The sequence below is a fragment of the Arachis duranensis genome, chromosome 10 (genome assembly GCF_000817695.3).
Source record: "Arachis duranensis cultivar V14167 chromosome 10, aradu.V14167.gnm2.J7QH, whole genome shotgun sequence".
Classification (NCBI taxonomy): Eukaryota; Viridiplantae; Streptophyta; class Magnoliopsida; order Fabales; family Fabaceae; genus Arachis; species Arachis duranensis.
Window position 1 is genome coordinate 94,922,330 of NC_029781.3, and position 10,338 is coordinate 94,932,667.

Consider the following 10,338-nt stretch of genomic DNA (forward strand, 5'->3'; position numbering starts at 1 on the left):
GTGGGATCGACTTTCATTCACTTGAGGTACTACTTGGTACAACCCGGTGCACTTGCCGGTTAGTTTGTGGTTGTAAATTCCGCACCAAGTTTTTGAGCCTCAAAATATTAAAAAGGGGAAGTATGAGTGGGACAATTGGGCTCAGGTAATTATATTTAAAACTATATAACTCTCTATTACTTTTCTAAATTAACAGATTTAATTCAAATAATATTCTTTCAAACTATAGGCGGAGGTCGACCACTTCAGAGTTGCATTTGCTTCCAGAATTCTTTTTCATGACATTAATCGTGACAGAGATGCAGCGATCAAGGGAAGTGAAACAATGAGATTGTCGAAGCCATTTGCAGCTTTGTTGAGTCCATATTGTCAAGTAGATTCTTATGATATTGAAAGTGACAGTGATTGACTTCAGTTTTATGTAGTTTTGAAATAGTTTGAACACTTGTAAATTCTCTAAATATTTAATTCATTTGCATTATAAAATTTGTTTGCATAAATAAACTGTCTGTGCTGTATCCAAAAGTTGTAAATTACAGGTACATAAAAAATAAAGGAAAATAACATCAAACCAACTAATACGCCCAATTACTTTAATTATGCACCCAAATATAGCCCGTATACACCCAAATATGTACCCTAAACCACTAAACCCTAAAACCCTAAACCCTAAAACCCTAAACCCTAAACCCTAATTATGCACCCAAATATAACTCGTATACACCCAAATATGTACCCTAAACCCTAAAATATAAACCCTAAAACATAAACCCTAAACCCTAAAACCCTAAACTAACAACCCTAAACCCTAAACACTAAACCCTAAAACACTAAACCCTAAAACCTTAAACCCTAAAACCCTAAACTCTAAATCCTAATTATGCACCCAAATATAACCCGTATAAACCCAAATATATACCCTAAATACCTAAAACCCTAAACCCTAAAACACTAAACCCTAAAACTCTAAACCTTAAAATCTAAAACCCTAAACCCTAAAACCTAAACCCTAAACCCCTAAACCCTAAACCTTAAAATCTAAATCCTAAACCCTAAAATCCTAAAACCCTAAATCCTAAACCCTAATCCCTAAACCCTAAATCATAAAAACTAAACAAAACAATAATTTATAACATAAACATCAGCATCTAAAAAATATATAAATGTAAAATATCAAACACAAGAAAATTCCGAAATACACCCAAAAACCTGAGCTTTACACCCATATTCTGTAACTATACACCCAAAAAACTATCCCCTACTACTGGTTACCTGAACTGATAATTCATAGCATGTCCATGATATTGGCTAGAATTTGGACGCACCACTGATGCAGCATCAAAGAGGTTTAACTGGAAATAATAAACTCACATATTAGCAAACCTATTAACAAGAAAATTAAACTCAATCACCACATATTTAAAGAACATCACTTTTACCTCGTTTAAAGCTTTCGTTTTCTTCTTCTTTAAGGCATTTGCAATTTGTTTGTCCAACTTTGAACCTAATCTATTTTTTGGACGTCCTCTTGTTCGAACTCTTAGAGGGCTTTGAAGCTCATTAATGGATTTCAAGTTGGCATCTTTGTGTGATAACGAACATGTCCCCTTCCTTTTGGCTTTCAGTTCTTCCATCTCAACCATGTCGTTATCGTACGCACGGTGCAGAATGACAGTTAGCTCCTCCGATTCTGATACAAATTCGCAAATATTTTGCGAACAAAACACCAATTCGTCAAACCTCTTGCTTCTTGGCTCCAACAGTGGCTCGTCGTGGCTGCTCTTGATGTGTGTGTGTCACCTCTTTACCTTCTTGCTCCATCGTTCCAATATATATCTCAGTGACACTTGGGTTACTCGTTCAAAGCTTAAAATGCTTAGTGCGTGATGGCACAATATCCCTCTTGACTCGAATAATAAGCATTGGCATTTGACTTGGGCAGGGGTGTCAAAAATCCTCAGAAGGCGGGGATCCCGCGGGGACCGCCCCAAATAGGGCCCTAATGGTGGAGAATTTTTTCCGTGGGAAGGGGGACGGGGAGCGAAATTCCCCCGAGACAGGCGCGGGGACCCGAGCGGGGATCCCTGCCCCATCCCCGATAATTTTCCGAATTTTTGAACTTACTTAATAACCCTTACTTTATTTCTAATATAGGGGTTTTTTAGTAATTTCACTCATTGAAAAACCCTAACCTTATTGTTCAAGATTTTATTTTATGGACTATGATTTGCTATGTTATATTTCTGGACTTATAATCTTGGATAAGATATGTTTGTGTGTTTGTAATAATATTTTGTAATTTTTTTGGTTTTTTATATTTTTTATTATAATTTTCATTTGAATGTTAAACATAGGGAGATGGGGAATGGGGCCCTGCGGGAAACGTGGGGAACACGGAAAACGAAAATGGAGACAATTATTCCCCCGTGGCGGAGAACAGGGCAGGGACAGGGATTAATTCTGGGGTGGGGACGGGGAGCAGGGAGGCATCCCCCACCCCAGCCCTGCCCCATTGACATCCTTACTTGGGCTGCTACTGAGTCGTAAGTAACCACAAACTTGTTGAATATTGAGCTGGAAACTTATTCTCCAATTTCGTATACTGAATAGTCTAGAGCAGAGTTTGTTAATCTTGTGATGCAATTTGCCTTCCCTTTGAATTGTGATTGGACTTCCCTAAACTTCTGGTGAGTATACACATGTTGAAACTGAGCTTCAATAGAGGATTTTGTTGCACACGGTATCACCGTATAAAAATCTGTAGCATTCGATTCTCTCTCTGCTTGCTCCCTGCTTCCAAGGCAATTATTGTATTGTTTGACAAATTGAATAAGTGAGCTGTTCTGGGTAATAAACTTGTTAAAAAATGAATGCATGCTCTCGCTCCTTTGTGTGCTTCTCATCCCAGCCCAGAAGTGGTGATCTAGATAAATTGGAGCCTATATATGACGGTCTTCATAAAGATCTGCAAAATACACTCAAATCAGACTACAATGCACCCAAAAACATGCAATTTGCACCTCTGCTGTAGATTTTAAAAAACATTACCTGAAAGCCACTTGTTGTCCACAAGACCATATTTCAGTAGAAAATCATTCCAATTCCTATCAAATGAATCTTTGCTATGAGAGTTCCAAACTACATGGCTCATTTCTTGTTCGATTTCTATGTGTCCCTTATAGTTGTTTAATTTGCTTGGAATCTTCTTCATGATATGCCAAATAAACCAACAGTGAATTGTTGTGGGCATATAAGCCTTGATAGTCCTTTTCATTGACGCACATTGATCGGTGAGAATCCCTTTTGGAGCATTTTCTCCTTTGCAATGAAGCCAACATTGAAATAATCATTTGAATGATTCAATATCTTCATTTTTCATCAAAGCGCATCCAAGAAATGTTGACTGACCGTGGAGATTCACCTCGACAAAAGAACCACAAACCATATTATACCTAAAACAGATTACAACAAAAACAAAATTATAATCAACAAAATGCACCAAAATAATGATCCTTTGCACCCAAAAAATGCCAATATACACCTCTACAGCAGATTCATAAAACATCATAAACCAGAACACCATGCTACTTGTTTGTATTGTAGGTGGTGTCAAATGAAATAACATCTCTGAAATACTCACAAGCAGCTCTACTCCTTGCATATGCCCAAAAAGCAAGCTTAATGGACTGATTGTCCTCGAGTTCGAGCTTGAAAAAGAAATACTGATTCTTCTCTTTCATTCTTAATAAGTATTTCCCGAATTTTTTTACATCCTCTTGTTCCGAAACATTCCGCACTTCTCTAGTGATGTAATTTCTCACGCCTTTTTCGATAAAATTTAACTCGCGGTGACCCCCGGCTGCTGCAACAAATGATTGAAAAGTTTTGCTATGTCTAATACTGGCTTCCTCATTATTCTCTATTGTACGACGCACGGACATGCTTGTTCCCTGTGCTGTTTGAGCATCTGTGTTTGATCTGGACAGTAAGGATGTGAATGATGCAACACGACCTTCAAAATGATCCAAATACCAACATCCTTCAATACGTGTATATAAATTCTTGCAAGACAATTTAAACCAGCTGAGGGATTTGTCTTCTAGGTCGGAGATATTTTTTATTTCCATTTTTCCTCTCTAGTATATGTAATCAATTGATTCTTAATTTCATTTTCCTTCTTATTTTTGGACCAAACTCTTGTAGAAAAACCTGCAACCTTTGAATAATCCTTGTAGAATTTTGCAGCATCGTCAAGGATTTTAAAAGTCATTCCAACCTTGGGGACAAACTGGTCATCAACTGCACAAAAGGAATGCAAAAATAAACTCAAAAATACACTATATTAAAACGAAACTAAAATAATTCAACTAAAATAATAAACCGTAACAAACTATAAATGCACAAAAAATTTCCTTAAATGCACCCAATTATTACTGATCTACACCTAAATGTCTGATATAAAATGGACAAAATTATTTTAATTCTAAGGAAAACTAGTGCATTAGATTCAACTCAAATAAGAAAGAACAAACAGCAAATATCACAAGCAAGGTTCACAGATTATTTAGCTACACAATAAAAAACTACTAATCAGATTTAAATTCAGATTCAATTACTAACTAAAACTAAATCACACCTCAGGAACTTCATTAGATTCAATTTCAAAATCTACTTCGCTCTGGTTCAGTTGAGAATTTGAAGTTGAATCATCCATTATCTTCAAATGCAAAACGAAACAAAACATCTGAAGCACGTAAGGCAAAGAGAAACGCAAGTAAAACATGAAGGAGAAGACACAGAGAAACGCTCGAAAGAGATCGAAGAAAGAAGGCAAGAAAACGCAGAAGAAATTTGAAAAAGAAAACGAAATTCTTTTAAAAAAGAAAGTTATATATTTGCACGTTGATTAATTGAAAAATTTATTAAACAAGCGCGTGAAACATACGTCCAAAGAGAAGCGTGTTTTAGGGATAAGAGATATGGAGGACTTCTAAGACCTGTATAGTAAAAAGACTTGTATGTTGAGATTTTTTGAAATAAAAATAGGATAGCAAAATAGTAATAAAAGAGAAAGTCTAGGGTCAGCACTTAACCAACAAAAGAAAAGTGAATAATTCCACACCATTGAATAAAATCTCACACCATTAAAAACACCAATGATGATTAATTGATGGCTAACACATTGACAAGTGGTTATCAACTCCTTAAGGCATTTGTTTATAAAGACAGGAATACAGAAACACAATTATATTTGACAGATGAGACATGGACAGAGACATTGTATCCAGGGATACTGAATTAGTATATCTTATGTCCATCCTGACAGAAATGACATAGAGACACTAACAAGAGACACGACTTATTTTTTTATTTTTTCTTTTCTTATTCTTGTTAATTTTTCATAATTATATTTTTTATTATTATATTTTTCTTCTCAAATTTTTTGAATGAAAAAAATAAGAATAAATTAGATTTTTATAATTTGTTCTAGTTTATCACCAAATAAAATACAAGAACATAAAATTTTGTGCCTCTATCATTTGTGTTTTGTTCTCAGTGTCTTGTCTTGTCCTATTCTAAATAACAAACATAGCCTAATAGAAACTTGCTTGCACATGTAATTGCCCAAGTTATTATCTGAGTATGAAGCATTTAGTTACTCACCAATTTACTCCTTCTCAGCCACCAATTTACTTTCAGTAATCCCAAGATTAGATATGCAATAAACTTAACCGTCTCTTTTTTCATTGGTTAATAAGTAGTTTACAGGATTGCCAACTTGGATATGCATAAAATATCTTAAATTTTCCTGCGCTATTAATACATTTCAATGGCAACTTTTTTTGTCCGCATTGTGTAAAGCTGGTGCTATATATATATACAAACGTTTGTATGATAAGGTCATGTAGAACGTATATACACTGCAAAGATAGTTTTAGAAGGCAACTGTTAGTGTCTCAAACAGTGTAACCTATGGGTTTGATCATGTGGTAGACATCAATCCGTCTAAACTAGAATGATCTATGGTGGTTGGCATTGTACGAATGTACGAGGTTTTGAGCTAGTGGAATCCAGATAAAGCTTTTAGCATCGAGATGATCCTTTAGGATGAACAGGTAAGTGTATCGTGTATTGATATCGTTATTATTTTAGTGTGATGAAGTCTATGGGTTTATTAATGTTTTTATTATATTTTTCTTACTTTGTTTTTGTGTCATTGCCTTTTGTTCATAGGGTGATCCGATTCATTATACTGTATCAAAGAACACCATTGTGATATTTAGGAGAGTTATCTGCGAGCATGAAATTTATTCCATGAAGAACTTTATTGTGCAAAGCTATGGAAAGTCAACAAGGACTATACCTCACAAATATAAACTAAGTTTTTATATAAAAATGTTTATGTCTAGACTCACCCTTGACACATTTTTTTCAACCTGTTTTGATTCACAAAGTATGAAGAAATTGAGCCAATGGCTTCGGTTGTCGCTCAAAACCACCTTATTGGTTAGTATTGGGGCTTTTATTCTAAGTTGTTATGGTTGCTTTAATTATTGGTCACCTTGATTTTGAGTGAAGAGTTAGTGATTAGAGAATCTTTTCAATGTCTTATTTAGATTGCATTGGTCATGTGGTAGCTAAAGAAGATGCAAGAGATTTGGTAACCAAAACTGGGCAACACACTAAACGCATGGTGGTTTGTTTGAAGCATTTTAAGTTTGTTTTTAGAGACTCCGTTTGTGTTGAATCAATTTTAAATAAATTATTCTTATAGGGGTTATAATTTATACTATATCAGGTGTTTGTGTGACTTTGGTGGTGTGCTTATTCATGCATTCTGTCTATGTTTTTAGGGAAAATAAGATGAAGTGTACTCTATTTGGAAACTTTGTTGATGAAGTGGTTATATTTCTACATAGGTCAGATTGTGAGCCATTAGTTATGGTCGCCCATCTTTTTAAACCATATGTGTATTTGAATGATGTTAACATCCAAATTAGCTTTGATCGTTCTCGAGTATATTGTAATGTTAACTTTTCTACTGTTATTAGTTTTAAAAAGAGGTATGCAAACATGATAAAGAGTGAATGATCCATTTTTTTAGTCTTTTGTCTTCAAATATGCACAATTTTTTTTTACCAAAAACTGTATTGTGTGATGTTCAATATTTTTGTGTTATGTAGTTTACTTAAGCAAGGTTATCTAGCTTCTCAGAGAATCAATCTTATTGAGAGTCAAGACCAACCTTTCGTGTCTCATGAATATCTCGGGAAACAATTCCAATCAAGTCAATGGAAGAAGTTCTCAACTTGGACCACGTGAGCTTTTTCATTCAATTTTTGAGTTCAAACATTCCTTTATTTTATGTAATCTGTTGATGGAAAGACGTTATGTTTTTTTAATTATTAGGAGAAATCCTGTTGGGTTGTTGGTACTATAATTTCTGTCAATGTGGGTTTGAAAGATTGGTTTCTATGTATCATGCACCACATATTCCTTAAAAGTGCAGCTAAATAAGGACTGCTATTAGTGTGACCACTGTAGAAAGGTGGGGTTTAATGGCGTTCTCAAGTAATTAAATGACAATGGAGATGTATTAATGTGCATTTATTTAGCATCTGTCACAATACAACTTGGTATTCCTAATTGCCATTAAAACTGCGCTATGTGTTTATAGATATCGCTTTGCTGTCATCCTTATTGATGGTACCGGTTCTATTAAGGTAACCCTATGGAATTCAGAAGTCAAAGCTATTATTGAAAAATCAGCTAATGAAATATATCATCCGAGTGTAAGTATTTGTGATTAATAATATTTTTAATTGTTGACAAGAGTTGTCTCTAAGTTGTTAATTGCCAAAACACATGACACATATTCGAGGAGTTTGTATCCAAAAGCTTTTCATGCCATTATTGACAGGAAGTATTTGTTTAAATTGTCTGTGATGTCTCGAAATATCAGGTTGGTTGACCAGGGTTACAATGTAGTTAAGATAAGTTATGATGAGTCACTGATGGATCTTTATTGGACGGAATCTTTGACATCCGTTAATATTGGGGTATGCTCACATTTTGTTTAACATGTTTTATTTGTTAAAAGATTACCTACTTTTGTTGCTTACAAGTAGTATGTTTCAGTGGTTCAAAGAAGGGTTCAGAATTTTTCTACTAGTTTAGGTGCTGGTATCATGAAGGGGATCATAGTTTTTCCACCACTTTGGGTGGTACTTGCCAATTGGAAACTGAATCAGAAGCAGATGAGTTGGATTTGATATGTTCGTCGAAGGTTAGAAGGCAATTAAACATTGCCCAAAAGTGAATTTATAAGATGTTATGTTTTGGAATGCCTTACTTTTTTGGTACACGTAAGACTCCCCAACTAAAAGCAAATGTGAAAGTGTCCATGCCACTCCCACTAAATCGGTGGTCGATGAGTTCGTCGAGAATGCTGCTATAGTAGGGATATGTACTCCAGATGGTCAAGGTTCTAGCACCAAGACATTCAGGAGAAATGTTGGAAAGAGAAAGCTGGAGTAATCTTGGTTTTAGTTATTTGCATAAGGGTGAAATGAGGAATTAATGTCGTAAAACTAATGTTGAATATGTTATATTATGTGTGTTGCTTTAGTAGTGTAATGTTAAGAACATCAAAATTAAGTGGAACATGTCGTGAGTTCTAATTAGTTAGGAGTTGACTCACGAAGGTAGGTAGAAGTGGGTGCAAGGTGTGTGTGTGTGTGTATATATATATAAGATTAATATTAGTTGTTGAGTTTGTCTGAAAATTGGTTGCTTCTTATTTTAGTTGTTGAGTTTGTCTGAAAATTGTTTTCTTGACAAGTGCATAACCATGGTGCTTTAGAATATTGATGACTATATGTAACTATACTTTGGTTAGTTTTTAAATAGATATATGGTTATACAAGAAAATAAGGGATTGCAATTAAAATGGAATTAAGAGTCAATTATAATACAACATGGTTGTATTAAAAATTATTTGAACAAGCTTTTTTTTATATACATAGTTCACTAAGGTTGAAGTGCTTTTAAAGAATAATCTAGCAAGTATATATTAGGTGAAGTATTATGATAAGGGTTCTTTCCCTGGCTACAAAATATTCTGACAAGACAATTCCTAATTTTGAACGAAAAAAGAAGTAAGTGCAAAGCCTGTAATTTGTCGATACACATGTAGAGTAAACTTAATAAAATACTTCATAGAAGATCCATCCTGCGGGTTTCATCACAACAGGTTTATATATATGTTTAACAATGTTTTTAAACAAAATATGAAATGCTACACGGCCAAAACCCTAATTAATATTCATAATATTAGAAAAAATTTTACATCAGTTGATAACTCTAGCTCAAAAGATACATCATTATATCAGGGGTCAGCTCATAGAAAATAATCTTCTGGCAAGACTTACGGAAGTTCTACATCTTCAGATACCTTTGAATGTCTATTTCAATTTGCAAATTATGTTTACAGATTATCCTAAAGGCTAGAAAATCTTTTGGTTTCAGCGCATGAGCCTTGCAAAAATTATGTCATCTCAATCCAAACCTGATATCAAAAGGATTAGTAGGGCTTTGATGGGCTTAGAACAGGAAGATGCTCCCCCGTGGCGAAGGGGACCTATTATAGTCCAAATGGCACCATCTTCAAAGGTCTTCAATATTTCTGCGAATTCCACTTACATATACTGCAGGCGTCATTCCAAAACAAACTTATAAGTCTAATTGTCAACAAGATAAATTAAGTGAACCATACAAGATAGACTGATATTAGTGTTGTGTAATTTTGCCAATCTGCTGACTCTTATATCACTTGGCTGAAGTTCTATGGAGGAAGTGTGGAAAATCATGTCTCTAAAATAGAACACCGAATTTAAACACAATGTAATTGTCAGATAATTGATTTTTAGGATTGTGTTTGTTGAAAGGAATAACATATGCCAACCTGTTCAGTAAAATGTATCAAATATAGAATAAGAATCATGTTACCTCATGTGATTATCTATTTCCATAAGATCAGCTGTGTTAGGGCATACTACTTCTTCAACATCTGTTGACTTTTTAGAATCACACTAATTGTGGTCACTTCAGGTTGTTCATCCTCTTGTGAGTACTTCAAATTGAAATTCACTTTATTTTGATCAAGTGTGTGAGAGGTTAGTTGGTCTCTCCAATAGAAATTTGGATTTGGTCTCAATGATAACTCAAAGGTCATCATATCCTATAGGAAAAGATAAAAGAGACCAAAGCTTACATACCAAAGCTTAATTGTTACATCTCTTTCTGAATGATAAAAGGCTCTAATTCTCTTAATGTGTC

At 34.4% G+C, this 10,338-nt stretch overlaps 1 protein-coding gene across 1 annotated transcript; it reads right to left on the reverse strand.

Annotated features, from left to right (window-relative positions):
- Positions 1-1,268: 1,268 nt before the first annotated feature.
- LOC107471009 (protein FAR-RED IMPAIRED RESPONSE 1-like) lies at positions 1,269-4,714 on the reverse strand. Its single transcript, XM_052255702.1, has 8 exons — positions 4,637-4,714; positions 4,443-4,452; positions 4,210-4,299; positions 3,589-4,012; positions 3,409-3,452; positions 3,049-3,318; positions 1,440-1,690; positions 1,269-1,352 (listed from the first exon to the last, which is right to left on the reverse strand). Exons 1-8 carry the CDS (start codon positions 4,712-4,714, stop codon positions 1,269-1,271), a joined length of 1,251 nt encoding a protein of 416 aa, XP_052111662.1.
- Positions 4,715-10,338: the final 5,624 nt, after the last annotated feature.